Source organism: Biomphalaria glabrata, chromosome 2 (assembly GCF_947242115.1).
Source record: "Biomphalaria glabrata chromosome 2, xgBioGlab47.1, whole genome shotgun sequence".
In the NCBI taxonomy this organism is placed as follows: Eukaryota; Metazoa; Mollusca; class Gastropoda; family Planorbidae; genus Biomphalaria; species Biomphalaria glabrata.
In genome coordinates, this window is record NC_074712.1 from 38121693 (window position 1) to 38146537 (window position 24845).

At 36.8% G+C, this 24845-nt stretch overlaps 1 protein-coding gene across 1 annotated transcript; it reads right to left on the reverse strand.

The window, feature by feature from the left end:
- Positions 1-8122: 8122 nt before the first annotated feature.
- Positions 8123-24592, reverse strand: LOC106060604 (caspase-3-like). Its single transcript, XM_056020391.1, has 6 exons — positions 24490-24592; positions 17630-17759; positions 13847-14094; positions 12844-13019; positions 11458-11584; positions 8123-10370 (listed from the first exon to the last, which is right to left on the reverse strand). The coding sequence occupies exons 2-6, from the start codon at positions 17740-17742 to the stop codon at positions 10135-10137; spliced, it is 900 nt and encodes a 299-aa protein (XP_055876366.1). The 5' UTR covers positions 17743-17759; positions 24490-24592; the 3' UTR covers positions 8123-10134.
- Between the last annotated feature and the right edge of the window lie 253 nt (positions 24593-24845).

The window sequence follows — 24845 nt, forward strand, 5'->3', positions numbered from 1 at the left end:
TCCTTCAGTAGCGATTCGATGGATTACTCGTGGAATGCCTTTAGCTTTGGTCGGAACCCTCTCCACGCAGCTGATCTATGATTCTATCGAAAGGAACAGCAAGTTCCGATACCGTCTTGGAACAGCGGCATTGCAGGTTGTGTGTGCTGCAAGAAGTCTCTATTCTGCTTTTGGGTAACATCTCTGTTACGACGTTTTTCTTTAAACTCGCCAACTAGATCTATAGGCCCTATAGATTGCCATACGGTCTTTCGGGACTCTTCCCCCATAAAGGTGCGTACAAAAATAAGTTTAGTAGGCCTATAGATATTCGAGTGCCAATAGAGCATTGTCCGCACCAGAATTCACAAAACATTTTTTTTTTGGTAGTGTAGGCTATGCTCATGATGGGGCGCAGGCACCTGGAAACGGTTGATACGAGAAGCTTTTGCTCCTTTCTGGATAATAATAGCCTACCCATTGCAGGTCTCAAGGCGATAGGAGACCCTTTGCTTGATAAACTTTTTTTTTATGATAGACGAAAAGATTCCATTCCGCCACCCCCAGTTAAAATTGAATGCAGCCAAGCGTGGCGTGTTAGCTCTATCCAATCGGTTATCTATTTCTCTGGGGTAGTACAGGCCTACATACAGCCAGGGCCGCCGCGAGGGTTGTGGCCGCCTGCGTACGAAATTTAAAAAAAGCCGCTTTTTTTTAGAAAAAAAAATCCATTAAAACGGAGCTGGACACTGTTCCAACAGTGCCCTTTGATTTAAATCAGGGGTCTCAAACACGTGGCCATGTAGCCCGCGAAACAATTTTGTGTGACCCGCGGCCACGTCCGCGAATTCAAAAAAAAAATAGATAAAATTTACAATGACCACATATAAGCCGTGAAATGATTTACAACTGCACAAATCAGTAGGCCTAAATGAGGTGTCCGCCCACTGCAAGCGAAGATTCTGTGATGGCAAGCTTTGTTGTTAGCGAGATGGCATCACGACCATTCACTGAAGGCCAGTTTGTAAAAGAGTGTATGCTACAGGCGTGTGAATTTATCTGCCCCGAGAAAAAGAAACTCTTCGAAGGCATAAGTTTGTCTGCGAACACAGTTGCAAGCAGGATCACCGATTCAGCGACAAATGTTCAACAGAAACTGATTGCCGCTGCAAAAAACTTTGTAGCATATTCCATTGCACTGGACGAGTCTACTGGTGTAACAGACACCGCATACTGTGCCGTATTCATTCGTGGGGTCGACGAAAACTTGAACATTGTTGAAGAGCAATTGGACTTACTACCCATGAAAGGAACGACGAATGGACGAGACGTGTTTCAAGAACTGGAAGCTTGTATTGACAAGTGTTGGCTACCGTGGGAAAAAACTTGTTTCAGTTCAGTGGCTACGGACGGTGCACCAGCAATGTGTTCAGAGAAGGTTGGTGTTGTTGGATTAATGGTAGAGAAACAGTATCAGCTCAGCTTGGCGGGACCTTTTGCAGCCATACACTGCAGTCTGCACCAAGAAGCACTCTGTGGCAAAAGTCTACAAATGAAGAACGTGATGGATGTTGTCGTGAAGACGGTGAACTTCAGACAGTTTGTGTCATGTCTAGCTGATTTAGAAACGGAATACGGAGAGTTGCTTTATCATACGGAAGTCAGATGGTTGAGTCGTGGAAAAGTGCTGCAGAGATTTTTTGAACTGAGACGGGAAATAGCATTGTTCATGGCAATGAAAGACGGAGACATACCTCAGCTCAGTGACCCAATGTTTTTGTCGGATCTTGCTTTTCTTACTGACATAACGCAACATCTCAATGCACTCAATTCACAACTACAGGGCACAAAGCAGCTGATTACCGTGATGTTTGACCGCATCAAATCATTCAGATACAAACTGACTTTGTGGGCCACTCATCTGAACCACATCGCCAGACTACTGGAAGATTTTGAACACCGCTTTCAGCAATTCACTGCTCTCGAACCACAGTTTTTCCTTGTTGCCACTCCGTTCGCAGTTGAAGGGAATAACGTTCCAGAGGAAGTCCAGATGGAACTATTGGACCTGCAGTGTGACACCGTTCTGAAGCAAAAATACACTGATGTTGGTGTTCCTGATTTCTACCAGTTTCTTCACAGAGAGATGTTTCCAAACTTATTCTGCGCAACTGCTAGAATTCTAGCGATGTTTGGGAGTAGGCCTACGTACGTTTGCGAACAGTTTTTTTTCCCCAGAATGATCAACAAAACAGCATTACGATCAAGACTGACTGATAAGCATCTGAAAGCAACCTTGCGGCTTGCCACTACACGCGACTTCAGGCCTAACGTCGATGGTCTGGTCTCTGCCAAACGCTCCCAGCTGAGTGGACAGAAACATGAGTGACGAGCCATCTGCAGTAGGCCTAGAAATTATAGTTGTTGTTTTTTTGGGGAACTACAGTTTCTGCTTTTTAATAAGTGACAGAGACAACGTCAACTTATTTTAGTAAACTAAACTGCCTGTGCATGTAATAAAGTACACTAAATGTAATTAATAATTATAAAAACTTTATTTTAGCATTTAACTGCAGTGACAGTAGTGTTCGTAAAATTTAATGAAAAAAACATTCTCTTTTTGTGGTGCGGCCCGCTGAATGGTTGTTACTTTCCACTGTGGCCCACATGCTGAAATGAGTTTGAGACCCCTGATTTAAATCCAATTTTTTGTAGACCATTCCATTTTTTCCTTTCATATTCGCACCGTTGTTGTATCCCTAAGTAGGCCTACAACATGAATCATGCACTAGGAACAATTTCGGATATACGTGCCCTCACAAATCTGACATTTTGGTTCTTTGTGATAAACATTAAAAACTGATCTCGTTCTGACTACTCACTTAAGCTCCTGTATTTGCGACCATTATCTATAACTGATGAGCTGCGGCGGGTATATTACAATGAACAAGTAAAAGATCATGATCTATATACAATTTCTAGATAACTTTGACAGCTCAACAGTGTTACATGGTCTTGGCGTGGATATGTTTAACTTATTTGATATTGTAAGCTAAAGCCAAACCCGAAAAAAAGCTCGAAATACAAAAGCCATTGACAGTAGAACTTTTTTAACGTTCCGCACATTTTCATAATAATTATCTCCATTGTGTTTTGGAGAGGTGTGCATTGTATCCACAATCATCTTCAGAGTTCAGAGTTGCCTGAAAATTTATTCAACAAATGAAGCAACTCAGCGCTGAATATTATTCTTGAGTTTAATACAAAGCAAATAATCCAAAGTACAAGTCACTTATACAATGACTTCAAATAAAACATAGTAAGGCAGTGTTTCTCACATTCCCGGGTGGCGACTCCCTATATAACATTTTCGTTCGAATCCCCTTTAGAAGATGGAGCCCAGAGGAGCGATATAGGCTTCCACAGTGAGCTCCTTGTTGTTTTTAAAGAATGTAATAAAAAAAAAGAAAAGAAACTTATTATATATATAGTTACAATTTTTGGTTTTATTTTCCATTTAGGGCCTATTCCCGGCCTTTATTTATTGAACACTGTGTATAGAATCCAAATTAACGTCATGACAGTACACTTAAATGTTTTGTTTTTTTTCGGAAATAGTGTTGTCTCCCTAATTTGTAAGCGCTGTAAAAAGCTTTCCTGGAGATAGAATTGAAGATGCGGCAGGTTTCCACTCAAGTCGACATAAGGGATCTGAAATTATTTTTTTTTCGCCACCCCCTTTCTGTTGCTGTGTAGGTTGTTGGCTTGTAACAGCTAGTACAACTGATCCGATGAAGGCGTTTTATACTTTTTAATAAATAAACTTTAAATAACTTGAACAAACTTCTTTGTGAACAGAAACCCAATATATCTGTTATTATTCACGATTTAACTTGAGATGAGAAATAGATCTCATAGTTATGAAATAAACTGATTGGCCTATATAAACTAAATCTAGCTCAAAACAAGAAAAAGTCTTAACTCTTTTATGTCTTAAGATCGTCTCACATTTGCACTAGGTACGCTTACTTCATCATTGTCACTGCATAACCACCAACCAATCGCTTAACCTCTTCTCACTGCTGCTTAGGAAACACACACACTCCATAACACCCCTTTTGGTCAGGACGTTGCGCTCTCCACGAGAGGAACTCGCACCCCCCTCCTTGTGAAAAAAATTTTTAATTGACTTTTTAATTACCATGACGGGCTATTCGACTCAAAACAAATATTACAAGCAACCCGCAAAAATTCAAGGCCATGAATGAGTATAATAGGCGCTTATGGGAAAACCCGTGAGAATCCCTCACATGCAACTCTATTTTTAGCGGCCCCCGAAAGGGTAAAAGACGCTAGGCCCTATTAGTTTTGTGCGAAATGTCTGTCCGTCCGTCCCGTTTAGATATCCTAAACTAGAAAAGATATTGAAAATCCGACATCACAATATTTTAGACCATCCAAAGTTCTGATGCAATATTGGCTACTTTTTTTTTTTTTCTGAAAGCGAAAAATATAATTTTTAAAATCAGTTATGCAGGCAGTTTTTTTTAAAGAGAAAAAGCTAATTAGTATGCATTATAAGTTAGACCTAATTTAAAACGAATAGTAATCTTGTAAACTTCATTTTCGTGAACTTGTTTTTTTATTGTGAAAATGTTATTGTGTTTTTGAGCATTCGAATAAGAGATTGGGCCTTTTCAAAACAATTACATCAATCATAAGACTTCAATTACGCCAGGAGAGGCGCCGTAGCTGACCGGTAAAGCGCTTGGCTTCCGAACCGGGGGCCCCGGGCTCGAATCCTGGTGAAGACTGGGATTTTCAATTCCGGAATCCTTAGGCGCCTCTGAGTCCACCCAGCTCCAATGGGTACCTGATATTAGTTGGGGAAACGTAAAGGCGGTTGGTCGTTGTGCTGGCTACATGACACCTTCGTTAACCGTAGGCCACAAAAACAGATGAACTTTACATCATCTGCCCTATAGACCACAAGTTCTGAAAGGGGAACTAGTTAGGCCAGGTTCACATCTAACTCTGCATTCACTTGCACCTATCCTTTGATATGCTGTACCGTTGGGTACAGATCTGTCAACCTTCTTTCTCCATTCTTTTCTCTCATTTGTCTTTGATATAATTTCATTTGGATGTTCTTTCTGAAAATATTGAAGCCTGCCTGGGTGGATCACTTCGGGGGCCGATTTTGAGTATGTGTTTCCACACAAACTGTCTTTGTAATCTTGTTTTGTTCTAGTTTCCAAAATAATTTCTTAAGTACTAATATCGTTTATATTTTCAAAGGATAATGAAATAATTAGAATTTATATAAAATATTTTTTTTTAATTTTTAATATTTTTTTTAATGTAACTTTGAAATAATAATTTGTTCGCCCCCTTAAATCGGCCGCCTGCGTGCAATGCACACATTGCACAATAGGCAGCGGCGGCCCTGCATACAGTGATGCGTCATTGCGTATCAAGCAAATTTCAATGATTCGTGGTAGATTTTTTAACTTAATATGACTTCATTTTTCTTAGGTTAATGATATCATTCGAAGCGACTTTCGAATTAGCAGCACACAATCCGTCACATAGATAAGCCTTTTGACAATCAACTCATTAGTTATGGTACATCTGTGTCGTACAATTGTCTAACGTAACGTGTGCGGACTGGCTATATAGGTGTTTAGGCAAATGCCCGGTGGGCCGGTATTAAGATGGGCCTGTGGGGCCACCGGAAGGGTCGTCACTATGAAATTGTTTAAACCGTTTTTTTAACATTTCTCTTATAAAAGTGACCCTTTGAGCGTCGTGTGTAAAAAAATCTTTTAGACTCGACAGTGTAATACTAGTAGAATCTTAACACATTTACCAAATAAATGTAATAGCCTACTCTTGTAGACAGTGCTATATACTTGCTGACTTCGCCCCAAAGGCTTTAGAAATACTCGGGCCGATTTTGACACCCAGTCCGCCCCTGAACGTGTGGGTCAAAATTCTAGTTCCTGCACTTTGCTTTGCATCGAAAAAAAAGAGTCCTTTATACCGATATCCTGTATCAGCTCTGAAACCACACTGCCTTTCAGACAGCACTTCTTCTGCTTAAGCTAGTCGGGTTATGGCCAAAATGTTCACTGTTAATATATCATTATCTTCAGTCCCTTGAATTTCGTTGTAGGGTTAGGCCTACGCAGCTACGCTGTTGTGACAGTTCGCGTAATTAAGTCCCTTCACTTTTCCTGGACAGCAGCTGTTCTTAGTATATTTTATAATGTATACTGTATAATAGTATAATAATGCTACAATTGTTGGAGCAATTGGACTTGTCTCATTTTTTTATATAGTGATATGATATCACGAAAGTGAATCGGGAGAAGCCAGAGAGCGCAATGCTCTAGCATAATATGAAAAGATCTGTTTGACTTTCTGTGACAAAACATAATTTGAAGTTGTTGTTGCTTTTTTTTTTATGTGAAACCGTAATAGAGAGACAAAAGAGCCTATTCACTTTTTTTATTATGGGAAAACAAATATTTTTTGTGGCAAAATCTGTAGTTCTAGATCTTTTTTTAGCGCCCCCCCGAAAAGGAAAACTTGGCTATTAGTTTTGTGTGGTCTGTCTGACCGCCTGTTACGTTTAGATTTATAAAGGTGCAACGGCTTTCTTTGAAAGGAAATCGTTTTGCTTTTTTAATTCAATATGTATGCCAAAGCAGTTTTTTTTTTCACAAAACAGACCAATTTCAAAACTATTTACAATAACGGTAGACACAGGGGAGGCTATATTAAGAAAGGTATGTGTCTTATGTGATTATTTTATATCTTTATGGACGTATAAGAAGCCAAAAATAGATAGCTTATGATTTCTGCCCAGTAGCGCTTACATCTATAGTTATGAAATGTTTTGAAAAATATGTGCTTAAACAACTTGTAGCAAAAGTCAATAACAGCCTAGACCCTCACCAATTTGCATACAAGCCTTACAAGGCAGCTAGCTAGGGGAACTGAGGATGCAATTCTATTTCTATTAAGTCTATTCTATTGCTTATGGACCAGCTTTATAAGCATCTCGATACACCCAAAACATATGCACGAGTCCTCTTCGTAGATTTCTCCTCGGCATTCAATACCATATAGCCACATCTAATGATAAACAAACTGAGTAACTTAAATGTCAGCCCTTACTTGCAAGCATGGGTTCTAAATTTTAATCCAACGTCCTCAGTATGTTAAAGTCAACAACACTAAATCGTCAACTCGAGTACTATGTACGGCTGCTCCACAAGGTTGTGTACTTTCTCCTGTACTGTACACTCTTTACACTAATGACATAAGAAGCATCTATGACTCAGTTAAACTCATTAAATTCGCTGACGATACTGCCATAGTCGGTTTTATTTCAGAAGACGAAACTCAGTATCGAAGCTCGATAGAAGAGTTTACAAACGGGTGCACTGACAACTTTCTAGAACTGAATGTCACAAAAACTAAAGAACTTACTGTAGATTTCAGAAAGAAAAAACAAACTATACATGAACTGCAAATAAACACTTCATCTATAGAACAAGTGAAGGCATATAAATATCTAGGCGTTATCATTAATAACAATCTCTCATGGGAAGACCATCTTGGAACTCTGACAAAGAAACTTTTTTTTTTTAATACAAACTCAATAGCTTTAAACTAAATAAGAAGATCCTAAATACTTTTTACGGCGCGACTATACAAAATCTGCTAACATACGGAATAACTTGTTGGCAAGGCAACGCTTCATCTAACCTGTAGCGCCGTCTAGAAACCATCATAAAAAGGGCATAAAAAATTACAAGGAAAGAACTTCTTTCATGGGCCAGGAATAAGAGATTGGCCATTCACCAACCAATTTAATTACATTCGTTTAGTTTGCTCCTTCAGCCATTGTTCCATTATCTCTGCAGCAGTGAGACCGAGCTGCGAGTCTTTCATATTCCTTCAAATATACTGCTGATAACCCTGAAAAGGCCTCCACGACAAAAGTGTTAAAATATTGGACACACCATATTGAATAGATGTACATGTATTTAACAATATACAGGCTCACTAGGGTACCTGGACTTGACAGACACATGGACCCATTCTTTCCATTAGTAGACAAACAAAGGTCTGGTGAAGGTGCCAAAAGCTATTTAATGCAATGACCTGTATACAATGAGGATGAAATATGATTGGCCAATCTATGTTCTTTAGGCTCACACCATATCTTCACAAATAATGAACGTTCTTTAAGAAAGTCATTTACAGAAACTAATTGCAACATTTGAGAAGTAGTTATCCTTGAGTAGTTTTATAGAAAATTGAACAAGTTAAGAGTAATGTATTTTTATTGCTATTCACAGTGTGGCTTCCCAAGGCTGCAATGTCCATAACATTCAAAGTTAAATTATAATTAAAAAAAAAAATTCATTTAGTTGATAACTCAAAAAAGATACCAAATATTATTTTGCAAGTAAACTATTAATTACCAGTACTGATTGTTGCTCCAAATTTTTTTGTATGAAGCTAGAGATCAACGATTTATTTGCCACCTCAATAATTGAAATAAATTTTCTTTTTTAATTTGCTTCCTTATTTTTGTTTCAATTCATTATTTTATTTTTCTATAAAAAGAAATAACATTACACCATACTTTATAACATCAGTAACATGAAACCAAACTTTGAGTTCTGGACCAGAACTTGATTTCATCTCTTGATGGATGTCTCCCAGTCCAATCTGCACCCCTTTACAAATTCACTGCATCACTTCCATGATGAAAGTCAAATACTAATTAAATGATGATTTACTCATTAGCAAGAGACTCTTCTATTAATTGTTGTTGATTTGTTATGTTGATTTGTTACAGAAATGAAATCAAAATTTGTGACTGGATTGAATAAGTGGTGAAAATAAAGTCTCAAAAAAAAAAATTAAACACAAGAAAACTTAAGAATTTTATCAAGCTTTGAAAAATGAAAAACTTACAATGCAAAAAAATAAAAAACAGAAGACACTGCTATGACTCAGAATTAAAAAATTGTACAAATGAAAGATTTTAAACAAGCATTCCTGTGTCAAGATGAACACTAATAGCGAACAAGGAAAACTAGCTGGATGAAACTATTTGAGCTTCAATGTTACTAGTAATCTAAATGCCAAAATATGGAGTAGAGGTAAAACCCCATGAGTAACAAGGATTTTTTTTTGGTTGCCTTCTACACATTGATTGAGTTGCAAAATGACTGCATTTTTGAGTTCTTGGTCATGTTCCTACATTATTTCTGTGACAATGCTTGATGTTATTGGATCTTATAAGACTTTTGTAATGGAATAATTACAACATACAAATTAAATAAATATCAACAAAACTATGATGCATATTAAAGTTCACTTTAAAAAAAGGCAGACTTCATGGGCCAGGTATACCAAAAAATGGTAGAATGAGGATCATAGCAGGAGAAATATAACATGTGCAATTTACACCAAAATTTTAAATTAAATCCATTAATAAACATGTTTGATTGAAAACTGAACACCCTTAAAATAGTATATTTCATGTGTCATATTGAAAAGTAAAGTATGAGGCAGCCATTGGACAATATCACTTCAATGTGCCATGTGGTCCAAACACTTTGACCATCTTTGTGCTAAGTAATTTAATACATATTGTGGATTTTTTTCAGCACTCAGGCGAAAAGTTGCATTAGTAAAATAAAAGAAGTATTTTTATTTTATTTTATACATTTTACAGTTACATTAGACTTGATGAAAAAACATATATACTTCTAGACAGTCAGATCAAAATGTTTCAACAATTTACTGTTGTGAATGTACAGCTACTCAGGAAATGCTGAATTGTGTTAAAAAAAGATTTTCATAATAATCAGTAAAATTAAATACTTCTTAATCATGATAGCATTGGTTTGTTTTTCTAAAGTTTCTTTTGATATAATTAATTTGCATAAAAAATGCTTTAAAAATTTACAGAAGTCTTTAAAAAAAACTACAGATGAGTATATAAAGATATGATTGTAAATTATTTTATAAACCTTAGTGAGATTCACTATCAAAACTTAATTGTTTACAGTAAAATATTCTGTAGGGCCAGTTACGCATATATCAACATATTAATAATAAGTCAATTCATCTTTTGAAGAAATAGAAATCTTTCACCAACATTGATGTTATGCATGGAATTTGCTTTTTTCTTTTGTCAAACTCAGCCTTATTTTTTGTTTCAAATTCATCTGCTACTATTTTGTTGACTCTTGTCATCATTGTCATCAAATCCAACTTGTTCCAGTTTCTTAAGAAAACATCATGAATAGCTTTTACAAACCATGAATTAGCTTTGGGTGATTTATTCCACACTAAGCATCCTGTGGTAAGGAAACATAATGGTAATATAGAGAATAATGTAACACCTAACACTTTTTTTTACACAATGATTACCTTTAGTAGCCCTCTAGTTTTACCCAGGATTTCGGTCTCTATCTATGTAATCATGTTACTACAATGAGATTCAAATCAAAGTTATACAGGAATTTTCAAAATGTGGATGGCTATTATGTAATAAGTGGCCCTATTTAAAAAAATTATCAATGAAATGATTTGAAGAAATGAATGCTGTTCAAAATTTAAAGATAATAAAAGAACAAGCAAAATATAAAAAATCTTTAAAAAAAACAACAACAAAGATTATTTAAAAGGAAAGAGCTTTGTCTTTAAAACTGTATCTACCAATAATGTACAAGTTATCAAACAAAATAATTAATTACCAATTATTAATTGACTAATTGAGTATTTTTGTTTATTGATTCATGTTTTGTTGGGTACAATAAATAATTGTTTAAAGTATCAACTTGATCGGAGAATGTGTGAGGGAGAAAAAGTCTTAACAATTATTTAAGGGGACTAAACCAAATTTAGCCATGTCTGTGAATACTGAAGTTAAGTTTCCCTTGTTGCTATTAAACAAAATAATAAATTACCAGTACTTAATTGTCTTAATTGGTTACTTTTTTTATATTATTTATTCATGTCTTGTCTATGTCAACGAATAATTTTGTGAAGTTTCAGCTTGATCCAACAATGGGTGTGGGAGAAATAATGTGTTCACACAAAGAGAATTGAAGCATTTTTCTTTAAGTGTCACTACCATGAGTCTAAGTACCACTTGTCATGGAAAAGAGGTTTGGTAACCATCTTACTCTTAAAATTTCCTAAATTAAATAATAGGGTATTCTTATCTTTTACACTCTGAGCTTCAGTTCGCTGTTTCAACAGACTGCATGCACCTCTTATGTTTCTAGTTCCCAGCATTATTATCTTACCTCTAAAGTAATAGTAATCAATCTTTATCTCAAGTGACAATAACGTTAAAGGTTACAACTGTTTGTAAGAAAGTAAAAAATATAGAAATATTTATAGGAATAAAATGTATTTTCTTCGTAATGTATGGTTTACCTGGAACAACAGAAAGAGCTATAAGAAAATCGGCTTCCGTTGGAATTCTCCTGATAGATTTATCATAGTCCATTTCTTCCTCCATTCCATCATCTCCCTCATACCCTGCTTCTGGAGCTCTGCAAGCCTTTAAGAAAGGAAATAAATAGTTTTTAGTGGATTTTTGTTTAAACCCAAAACTTTTTAAAAAGTAGTTTATAAAATTCAATCATAAATAAAAAAAAAATATTTTAAAACAAAAACCTATATTAAAATGCACCAAAAAGTAGAAAAAAAAAAAAAGGGTTGTGTGTGCTATGTATGAGTGAAAGTCACATTCACAACCTAGTTTGTTTTTTCTATTTTCTACTTTTAATTGTGTTTTAATACAAGCTTTAATATAAGCGATTAAACTTTTAACGAAAATATTTATAATTCTAGCCTTTTTAGCCTTCTATAATTTTGAGCCACTGATGTAAGTCACTGTATTTTGTAGATGGAAAATCATTTGAGAAAATGGCAATTAAGACAATGTTAATTAACAAATCCATTACACAATTTTCTTAATAATTAATTAATATATAACTATATTAATTAATATAGTTATACATACACATTTTTTTATATAAACATTTCTATTAACACACAGTCTTTGATATTTATAATCTTTAGATAAACATTTAATTAATTTATTCTACTCAGCCACCTTTCAAATCTTATAGCCTACTTTACAAGGATTCTCTCTCTTCAGCTGAATAAATTTTATTCTCTACACAAAGCTTATTGCCCCTTAGATTAGTACTGTATTTTTGTATTTTCAAGCATATACCCTGCAAACACATATACCCCCCACAAATAAAGTAAGAACAAAAGGTACAACCCACACATTTTTATACCCTACATGTGCAAAGCGTGACATGACGTGTGTCAAAATTGATTACTGGTATATTAAAGTTTCTCTGCCACATCTGTACAAGATGCTCATAAAGTTTTTCAATGTACATTTGACAACCACACAGCAAATTATAGGCGGTATAAAGACCCACTGATTTGTCCATAGTTTCTGTTAAGCTGTGTTAATGAGTAAAATAACTTTTGTAAACCCTGCACCTTTGTATACTCCACACAGCTGCCATTTGTTTCTAACAACTTGTATAAACCATGAGTCATATGTACAAGAATACAGTACATATTTTCAATTAAAAAAAAAAAAATTAATTATAACTAATTGATTAACTAATTGATTGATTCATGTGTTGTCATTGATTTGATGTGTAAACGTTTTTGAAAAATCGAAAATCTAAACAACAGAGCAAGTGAATAGATTTAATTATCACAATAATTATCCAATTTAGATACTGCAGTAAACTTTAATGATCCTGCACTCCCCTCCCAAACTGAACTTACTTGAATTAAGAATATTTTAGGCTTCCCAGCAAGAGATAAACATTTATCTCCTTTGAATGGAGCTACCAAATCATCAAGTGACACTCTATCATCAGTACCAAAAACATATCCCTCTTCTCCATGAGTTAGAATAACACAAAGAAAACTACTGCTGCTAGAGTGGTCATCTGAAGCAACTAAAAAGAAACAAAGTGATTATTTGGGTTAAACATATCAAAGGCTCTGATATTATTTTATACAAAGACAAACAGCTGAAAAAAACAACAACATTTAAGAATGAATAAAGTCAGACATGATTAGTAACAGATAAAGCTAGTGACCATTTTCACTTGAAACTTCAACAAATGTACCATTAGGAAATATATTAATAGAAACTAGTTACCTTCTACCAAGCTATTCCCTTTTGTTATATATCACTAATTTCAACCAGTAGTTTCTTACCATTTTCTTGGAGCAAAAGATAAATAAACATGACATCTAACCTATAAATATAGCACTACAACACAATGGTTATTAACAGTAGATGGTGAAGAAAATATGATGAAACATAGGCTTAGACAAGGGCTAGAACAAAGACTTCCTAGTTAGCAGCCCTGCCTAGCAAGCAGACAGTTATCAAGCTAATATATAGTGACCATCAAGGTCCCCAAAAAGAGCCTTTCAAGTCAGTAAAATTATCTGGACCTATGGACTAATTCAACTTCTACCATCACATGTCAAGTATGATTTCTTTCCCTTGTTCAAAACACCAAACAAAGTATTTAATTACCAATAGTTAATTAACTAATTGGCTAATTCTTTTTATTGATTCTTGTGTTGTCAGGTAAAAAAAGTAATTGTCCAAATTTCAGCTTAATCCAAGATTGGGTGTGGGAGAAATAATATGTACAAACTTGTTACCATAGAGTGAGTTGATATAAAAAAAAAAAAGATACACATATCAAGTTTTTATTCATAATAAAGTTTACCTCTAGCTAAAACTCTTTACCAGCAATAATCTTACCTTGTTGAAGTTTATTTTTTATTTCATCTGCTCTTAAATCATCAAAGCGTTCAACTTGAAAACCTATTGTAATTAGAACAGTCTGCATGCTAACTGCATCAGTATCAGTTCCAGGGCGTTTACCCATGCCTGTCCTTTCACTAAATGTCTTGTTATTTATTATAACAGCACGACCAATACGATCTTTAACTGCATAATGTTGAGATAAGAAGTCAGACTCTGGCATCGAAGCTATTCTCCCAGAAGACCTGTTTAGACAGAATACAATCAAATAAGGCAAGTCTAGTTAAAACAAATCAACATGAGCTTCTTTGCAATGTTTAAGACTAACCGCTGCAGGTATATATAAGTGTAAAGAGAAATTTCATGAACACATATAGAGGAAACCATGCTGCACTAAATGCATCATATACAAATAAAAACCAAAGAAGACACTCAATAAAAAATCAAAGATAAAACATATCTGTCTGATGTTAACTATTGAGGCAGAAAGAAACGACCATTAACTGGCTAAAAGAAAGAAAAAAAAAAGATAAAAGAACTGGTTGGAAGACAGATTGTGACAGTCATTTTTTTTAAAATATACTGTTATAAACCTGGTGGTGGCACAGATGGGGGTAGTGGTGTGAGTGTAGTCAGCCGACGCAAATCGCCCCAGGCCAGCGCTAGACGAGCGGTCAACCGTGACGAGTTACGACGATCGGCCGAGACGAGTTAACAACATGAAGGTTCGAGTAGGATCGGCGTCGTGAACAGAGCTCAGGAGCGTCCCAGAATGGTCGAGCGACGTTCTGTCCGGTTCTAGAAGGCCAGTAGGGACCCTATATAAAGAGCGGAGGTGTCGCAGTCAAGACGGTTCCGAAAGCGGGTTCACGACAGGAGTTCAGAATACGGTCGACTACAGCACAGTTCAACGGTGTGGTTCTGTACGGAGCATTACGACGGTTCAGTGCGGAGTACTGTCAAGTACAGTTGAGACGAACGGCGTCTTGATCTTGGTCTGTGATCAAGTCCGACACAACGAGCCCAAGTGTGTTAAGTCAGTCCCGAACTGTTGAACCCAGTGCAAGCCCGGAACGAGACGGAGAGGCCAGTGCAAGACTTGATACGGCAGAACGTGTTATCGGAGAGATATTTGTTATCGCAGAGCTATTTGTACTGTTCTACGTGCTGCCAATTGTACAGTATTGGCTGTTATTTATGGACATTAAACCTTTACGTTATTTTGGAGCCCTGACTTGTCAAGTTCTTTAAGTTGGTGGTGTATGGTGCAGTTTGCAGAGAGCCTGGATAGTGAGATTCGTAACACTGGTGTCAGAAGTGGGATAGGATCGGAACGGATAGGAACGGATCTACTATGGCTCGTCTGAAACTGCTATACGAACTCGAATTGAAAGAACTGAAGCGAGAGCTACGTGATCGAGGGCTGAAGACAAGTGGAAACAAAGAAACCTTACAAGCACGCCTCCGGGAAGACATAATGGAAGAAGAGGAAGATCCAGACACGTATCTTTTTCAAGTAGAACCAGATATGGAGGAACTCTTGAGCTCAATGCTAGGAAACATCAATTCCAAGATAGATGCCATGGACACCAAGGTAGATGCCAAGATAGATGTCATTGTCTCGGGAATCAAAACCGAGTTAGTGGCTTTGAACCAACGCATACCTGCTGTGGAGGAGAGAATCACCAATACTGATGTTTGTCCAGATGATAAAACCAGTGAGAAAAGCCTTGGTGGTGATCATGAGAACCCATTGAAACCTGACGAAGCCGTTGAGAGACATATGCAAGTCGAGAGATACCAGCCAGGTCCGGACCTAACAGACGTTGGTTCAGCTGCCAAGACTGGAGATGAAAGTTCTGATGGTGGTGAAGAGAATCCAAGGAAGCTTGACGTTGAAGTTGATGGACATTCGCACGATGAAAGTCATCGACCAGGTCTGAAACCAACAGGCGATTGGCCCGATACGATAGAGAGAGGTCCTGATGGTGGAGAAGAAAGCCGAATGGAGCCTGACGCCGAAGACGAGGGACCTTTGCACGAGGAGTGTTACCAACCTGCCCCACGAGCATGCCCTCCAGACAAGGCTGAAGATGATGACCTGTACCACAATTCCCTGCCCTGTGGATTTGAAGCACATCCCAGTCCTTCTTCGCAAAGCCCTATGAAGCCACCTCTTTTGCCAACGATCTTGGTATCCCCAGCCCTTACATCCTATACCTCTCCATGTGTCAAGTGGCTGTCCTCGGTACCGACCGACAAGAGAGCGATGCAACCACAACGTCACTGCAACAAGAGGACGAGCAACTGGAGGAAAAGAAGAAGGCGGCGTTTGCGTAGTCCAACGTGCATGGTGATTCTCCCAAGAAATAACTGCAGCCACATGAAGACCAACTGGCGGAGAAGAAGAAGAAGGCGACTTTTGCGGAGTGCAATATGGATGACCATGCGATCACGAGGTCGATACAACCAGATGAAGGCTAACTGGAGGAGAAGAAAACGTTTTCTGAGTTCCACGTGGATGGCGATGAAAGCACGACGGCGAGGCAACCAGGTCAAGGCAAACTGGAGGAGAAGAAGGAAGCGACCATTGCTGACTACAACATGGATGGCCCCATTAAGCTCAAGACGCGAGCCAACTGCCACCGATCGACCCCCACCTACAGCGATGAAATTTCACAGCCAATGTCAGGAGGTTGAATCTGCCCGGGACGGACAGATCTAAGGAGGGGGCAGTGTTATAAACCTGGTGGTGGCACAGATGGGGGTAGTGGTGTGAGTGTAGTCAGCCGACGCAAATCGCCCCAGGCCAGCGCTAGACGAGCGGTCAACCGTGACGAGTTACGACGATCGGCCGAGCTCAGGAGTGTCCCAGAATGGTCGAGCGACGTTCTGTCCGGTTCTAGAAGGCCAGTAGAGACCCTATATAAAGAGCGGAGGTGTCGCAGTCAAGACGGTTCCGAAAGCAGGTTCACGACAGGAGTTCAGAACACGGTCGACTACAGCACAGTTCAACGGTGTGGTTCTGTACGGAGCATTACGACGGTTCAGTGCGGAGTACTGTCAAGTATAGTTGAGACGAACGGCGTCTTGATCTTGGTCTGTGATCAAGTCCGACACAACGAGCCCAAGTGTGTTAAGTCAGTCCCGAACTGTTGAACCCAGTGCAAGCCCGGAACGAGGCCAGTGCAAGACTTGATACGGTGGAACGTGTTATCGGAGAGATATTTGTTATCGCAGAGCTATTTGTACTGTTCTACGTGCTGCCAATTGTACAGTATTGGCTGTTATTTATGGACATTAAACCTTTACGTTATTTTGGAGCCCTGACTTGTCAAGTTCTTTAAGTTGGTGGTGTATGGTGCAGTTTGCAGAGAGCCTGGATAGTGAGATTCGTAACAATACATTTTGGAAGATCTCGGAGTAATAAAGATTTTTACTTCCTAGCCTATACCGCTGGCAGGAAAGCAGAGGATGTCAGCAGGAACGTTTGTTTTGTTTTTCTAATATCTAGCTTGTTAGTTTATGATCTCAACAGGTGAGCTATTCTTTTTTACTAACAGCACAAAAAAAGTAGCCTAGTAAATGTATACTCACTAGAGGTCATGATGTAGCATACTCACTAGAGGTCATGAGGTAGCATACTCACTAGAGGTCATGATGTTTTTTTTTAATATAATAATTCTAGTACAGATGTGATCTCTGCATTTACAAGACACAATGGCAACTTTTACATGATTTTACTTTAAAAGAAAAGATCAATTATTATTACAACCATACCGATAGCCCCCAATGCTGTCTGTTTCATCTGTTGTAACAAAGCTTTCAAGCACATTAGACTGGTCTCCACCTGCTTGAAAACTTTCAAGTTTTGCATCTGTTGTATCATTCATGTTGGTTTTCTTTTTTGCTTGAACAAAAATAGAGAAAAAATATATATAAGAATATAAATGGATGTTAAACACAGTTTGCCTACCATCAAATAAAATAGATCATTCCCCTATAGTATAGCTAGCAGAAAAACATTGTGTTGCCCTGCCAGTATTTATCCTTAAAGGTATTAAAACTGAAGTTAAGTTCACTTTTAATATAGTGGCCCTGGGTTCAGGTGGATCCAATATAAATCTTTGGTATTGATCAAAGTAACTCTGGAATCCTCAGTACACCATAATGAATCTCCACCCTGGGACGAAAGCCCTCTTCCTACTATAAGGGACCATATTGAAAACATAAAAAGAAAATCTGACTACAGACCAACAGAGCTCAAGAAAATAGTGAACTGTTTTCTACAAACCAATTATCCTAGCAATCAGTGGATCAGAGTTTACACGGATGGCTCATCCCATAAAGCCACCACAAATGGAGGAGCTGGAATACTCATCGAATGGCCAGATGGAGGAAAACTAGAAAAATCCATTGCAACTGGAGAGATTGCAACTGGAGAGCTCTCTGACAGCCACAGAGAGAAAGGGAAGCACTAGCACTAGCTGCTACCATGCTAGCAAATCATCCAAGTTCCCCACACAGTCAGATTGTCTTTCTAACCGATGCGAAAACAACCCTCCAAAGCTTGCAAAACTCTGATTCCTTTTATATTAAAACCTCAGAACAGCACTTACAAAGCTCAACAACAACAGCAAAAAAAATCTGTTATTCAATGGATACCAGCTCATATACAACTAGAAGGAAATGAGAAGGCTGACACTCGCCAAGAGTGGGAGAACTAACTCACAAATAAACTCTGCACTCTATCCAGAAGAATTGAAGAAATTAATTGTAAATAAAATAAATGAGAAATGGACGAGCTCTCATCCAAATCACAAGAAAGATGACGCTTACTATAAGCTATCCCGACAAGACCAATGTCTAATCTTTCAACTCAGGACCGGACACAACAGAATGCGACAACACATGTACCGGAAGCTCAAAATTGGAACCAGTGAAATCTGCCCATGTGACCACCAGAGAAGGCCGACCACGTCCTCCAAAACTGCTCTCTTTACCAAGATGCCCGTATAAGACACACTGGCCAAAAAAAAACCCAATAGAAAGAAAACTCCTGATTTGGAAACCACTGCGCAGTTCATCTCATATATTGGTCTAGTCATCTGAACGCTCCAACATAACAATGAGAACGAAGAAGAAGATCAAAGTAATATTGATACCAAGTTTATCAAATTGTGTTGGTTTCTATAAATCACATACATAGCTCTTGTATAGATCTAGTTTAAAGAAATTGATTTGAACACTGCCAGTTTAGCTAGTTTAGATACTGATGATTTAGATCAGTTTTTCTCAAATTGTAAGGCGCGCCAGAGGTCCTCTCAAGGGAGACATGAAGTCCTGACAAAAAAAAGGAGATGGGAGGCAAAGCAGGTCAAGTTCTTTTTCGAGGGGAAAAAAGTTGTATACCATCTTTGGGAGAGGCATCTGCAACAATATCAACTCAAAACTTTTTTGAAGAGATTTCAAAATATTCTTGCTAACAATTCTTCTTAATTAAAGCAGTTGTTTACATCAGAACAATCCTTACAGCCAAGCTGCTGGTACACAGAATCAAGCTGAAAACACAGGTAACATTTTGAAATTACTATAAAGTTTGATTTGAAGTTTAGGATATTTTGAGGGAACTTTTTAGATTCTTTTATTTTAATCAGTTTTGTTTTGTTCACTTTGGTGTCATCCCCAATGTGGGCCCCAACTGGTCATGGGCCAATTACAATGAACCCCTTCAGGACATGGTTGCTACACCTAATGGTCGTGGACTCAGATTCATTAAACCCCTTCCCCCCATGGATGCTACGCCACTGCTCCCATTCACCATTTGGAATGATACATATTAGATCTAGACAAGTACTAGAACTAGACATTTTTACATTACATTCAATTAAAATCCTGACGACTTAGTTCTAGTCCACCAAAGGTGGGAGGATGTGGGGCAACAAAATTTGGTGTTACGGTCACACACATTCTTTTATTTAATTAAGATCATAGATAAGTGCAGTGTTTCATGTAACTATGCAAACTCATTTGCGACCTCCATATTTTTCAGTAAAGTAGTTACAATCTAAATAATATATATATATTATGTATTGATATGTTAGCCCATTCTAAAATTATGTTTCGCCCCTCCACAACACTCCAATCTAAAATTTAATCAATAGTGTGTGTGAGTGTGAGAGGTATAAGTAAAGTTTTCCTTTCAGACCTTGTGGTCTATAGGGCAGATGATGTAAAGGTCATCTGTCTCTGTGGCCTATAGTTTACGAGGGTGTCATGTGGCCAGCACAACGACCAACCGCCAACCGCCTTTACTTTTCCCCAACTAATGTCAGGTACCCATTAGAGCTGGGCGGACTCAGAGGGGCCCAAAGATCCCAAATTAAAAAAAAAATCCCAATCTTCACCAGGATTTGAACCCGGGACAACAGTTCATAAGTCAAGGGCTTTACAGCTCAGCCACCGCGGTGAGGAGTATATGCAGTCATGAATTTCAGTGTAAAAAAAAAAAATCTATTTGTATGAATATTTATATGCTACATACTGATATTTTAACCCATTCTAATAATATGGGTAAATGGCAGTGGTTTCAGGTGAGCCCGACCTTTGGGAGTGTCTCTAGTCTGCAAGTCTGGAGTGATAGAGTCATTGCAAATGAAAGAGTCAATCTAGACATTTGTATGACCCTCTTACAGTGAGACGGAGATATTGTTCGCTTCTGCTGGCCTAGAGTTTCAAGAGCAATTATAAATGGCTCAACTCTACTTGACAGTTTTGAATTAATGGAGCAAATTGATTCTGCATGGGACACTGATCAAATAGAAACCTATTACTATTCAAGAGAACAGCTATCCCAGACTGTAGGGTGCTCAGAAGTGATTTTGAAGATACAAATAGTCTTGTAAATGATAAAACTGGTGCATGTCAGGGTCTTGTCCTGTTCAGAGACAGGCAAACCCTACAGAACACTGCCAGTGCCAGATACCTATTGAGTATGGACTGTGCTAATAAAAGAGTAATCTCAGCATGGAGCCTTACTTAGATCTAGATCTAATGCATGGAGTGGAGGCTTCCAAAATCCAAATGATGGAGCAAAAATGTAGATCTAGAATCTAGTAAAGAATTATTTTATTAGTGCCATCATGATCATCATAGCAGTGCTCCCAAACTCTTTTAACTGGAAAGATAGAGTAATAGAGAGGAGATTAGCCTGATTAGGATGAATAATGATCTAGTAATTGCAATCCCTCGCCTTCACCTCCTCACTTTTATGATCCATCATCACACTCAAAGCACAGCTTGACTACTCTGTGTGTACTGTGACTATCCCATGTCCCATCCAATGATATGAAAGAAGCCAGATCCATCATTGAAAATTATGTTGAGTTTTAATGGGGATCAATTAAATTATCTTATAACTCATATTCATCATATGATTCATATCATTATAATCAATATGAATAATCATAGTCTTCTTATCTTATCTTATATAATACAGGCGTTACTTCAAAAAAGAAGATGAATACGTCCTACGCGTCACGCATTTAGTCATGCATATTAACCAATGACTTAAATTCTGCCAAGTCACTGGTTTTCCTGGCTAGCTCAGGCAACCCATTCCATGCTCTAATAGTACTAGGGAAGAAGGAGTATTTGTACAAATTTGTCCTAGCATATGGGACGAGGAATGTGCCTTTATCTTTGTGTCTTTTAGAGTATTTTATTAAATTTTGTTTTTGTATTTGAAGATTATGGTTCAGTGTTTTATGTGTAATTGCTACTTTACTTTTGAGTCTTCTGTCCTGAAGGCTTTCTAAATTTAGTGATTTTACTAAAGGTGTTACTCTAGTCAAATGTGAATATTCGTTTGTTTTGAATCTCACTGCTCTATTTTGTGTCTGTTCCAGTTTCTTAATGTTTTCTTGAGTTGAGGGGTCCCAAACAGAGGATGCATATTCTATTATTGGCCTAACCAAGGTTAAATAACATTTTAGTTTTATGTTCTTATTTGATTTATAGAAATTTCTTTTAATAAACCCTAATGCTTTGTTTGATTTTTTTATAGTTTTATCGATATGTGGATTCCATGACAGTTTTTCATTTATTATAACACCTAGGTATTTTGCGTTTTTAGTCTGTGTTACTGGTTTGCCATGAATAAGATAAGTGGAATTAATTTGTTTTAGTTTTTTTGGTACTCTTAACAACTGACATTTTTCTGGTTGGAAAGACATGCTCCAATTTGATTTCCATTTCTGTAATTCATCTAATTCTCTTTGTAAAATATCTGTGTCTTGTGTTGTTTTTATTGTTCTATATATTATGCAATCGTCTGCAAATATTCTGACTTTTGTCCCTGAAGTAATGCAATTTGGTAAATCATTTATGTAAATTAAAAATAGTAGTGGACCTAAGACTGTTCCTTGAGGTACACCTGAGTTTACTGCTATCGGTGTTGATTTAGAGCCATTTATTATTACAGTTTGTTCTCTACCTATCAGAAAATCTTTAATCCACTGATGCAAAGGACCATTAATGCCGAAATATTTTAATTTTTTAAGCAAACTATGGTGGTGAACTTTGTCAAAAGCCTTAGAAAAATCTAGTAAGATAGCATCTATTTGTTCACTATTATCTAAACCTTTTGAAAAATCATCAATTAGTCCTATTAGTTGTGTTTCACATGATCTATATTTCCTAAAGCCATGTTGGTATTGGGTTAGGACATTATGTTTGTATAAGTGGTTTATAATGTTGCTACATATTATGTGTTCTAGGATTTTACATGTGATGCTGGTAAGTGATACTGGTTAAGCAATGGTTAAGCAATGCCTGAAAGAGTATTTTGAAGGCTGGGGCTAGCTCATTGCTTAGTTCTTTGAGTAATCTAGCTGGAATACCATCAGGTCCAGAAGCTTTATTAGGTTTGGTGTTGAGAATGCGGATGCAAAGTATTTGTTTAGGATGTTTGCTTTAGTTTCATTATCATTATGTATTATGTTATGTTCATCTTTTAGTGGCGCTATGCCTGTTGTTACCATTTTCTTGGACTTAATAGGTTTTTGTTGTTATCTTTAAATATTACATTGATTATGTATTCACTCTGCAGCTGTCTGCTTACTTTTTGGGTTAGGTGTTTAATTTTTATAAACGTTTTGTAAACTCTTTCTGCCTTAGTTTCTTTAAATTTTCTATATAGTTTTTTTCCTTCTTTTTACAAAGCTTCTTTAGTCTATTATTAAACCAGCATTTATTTATTTTGTTTAATGTGTATTTAGTTGGTATATGATTTTCTATAATTTTTTAAAGATGGTTTTTATTGAAATTCCAGAGGTCATCGACTGGTTGGTTTAATGTCTTTTTCTAATAAGAATGTTTGTTGAAAGTTTAATGCAGCTTGGTGTAGTTGTGTTAGGTTACATTTATTCCAGAGTAAAATTTTTCTTTTGGGTTTTGTTTTGGCTACTGCTTTTATCTGACTGTGTATTTTTATGATCTCATGGTCTGATAGACCAGGGATAATATCATTAATCAACTACTACTAATGATAATAATTTTTTAATCATAATAATGATAATTATAATAATGATAATCAGTAAATGAATCAAGCAGTGAATGAGGTAGTTCTGAATTCCCCCCGAGTCACGTGGTTGTGTGTATACAACGTGCACCGTGCTTAGTTTTAGTTAGTTTGTAGTGGGAATCTGAAGTGTTTCAAGTCAATATTTAGTGGTTTCAATTTACTTATTAGCGCTAAACTATAATTTGTTAATAACAGGAGAATCTAGAGATACATTTTTTTAATAGTTTCAACTAAAACAAATAGTTAAATCTTTGATAGAAGGTACCGAAGCATTGGCCTATAATCTGCCATACTGAGATCAAGATTTCTTGATCTACAATGAATGACTACACTTACAGTTCTTAGCATTCGGGTAACCAGTCCTAGAAAAAAAAAGTAACACTTTCACCCCCCCCCCCCTTTTTTCCTCTGCCCAATAATAAACAAGCTTGAACTTGAGTAGAACACTAAAAGTTGGACAGCAGACCAGTGTGTATTGGTCAGATAGCTTTAGGGCTAGTGTGTAGTCGATATGTCGACTAGTTGTTATAAAAGATAAAAAGACTTCCATGAGCTTTCCTTGTGCGTAATAGGCTTCAGTTGTTTAGCAAACAAATAACACATCTGATAGTCAAGGATAAACCTAGATCTACTCTTACAGGCCAAATGTGCCTTACCCCGCCCTTTCATTGTTAAATTTGGTTTCTAAGTAATAAAATGGATCTATATCTGTTTCGTCAACGCATTTTTGAAACTTTAATGTAACATTTTGTGAATTTCTTAAAAATGATATAGAACTTTTAATAACATAATAATACATCATGTATCCAACACAAAAAATAATTCTTAATGTTATCGATGTGCATAATGTATTAACGATTAGCGGAATATGAAATACATAGCATTAAAAAATAGCTGAAGTTTATGAAAATAACAATGTTTCAACTGATATGCATATTATCCCATATATAGGCCTATAAATATAAATAAATAAATAAAAAAAATAATATATATATATATATATATGTGTGTGTGTGTTTGTTTTGAGTAGTTTATACCAAGCTTTTTTAAATCTTACAAGAACGTTTGTAAAAACATCTTCTTCTGTATGTGAATGTATCATCTGCAATGTGTTGACGCTTGTTGTGGACTAGATCTATAAAGGAAATATCATTGATAATTTAAACTCATCCTTAAACAGTTCTTGGCCCTTTATGAAAACATTCGTATAATTATTTGAACATTCAGGAAGTTCGTTGATGTACTCTGTATATTTTAAAATGTTTGTAAATGTAAAATTTCATAAAAATAGAGGAGCAACAGCAATGGAAATATAGGAAGACAAGGCCATTCTCCTCTTTGTTGTCCAACAATCACGTGACTTTGGTTAGTTAAAGTAGGTCAGAAATACAGAACTACCTCATTCTCAGATTC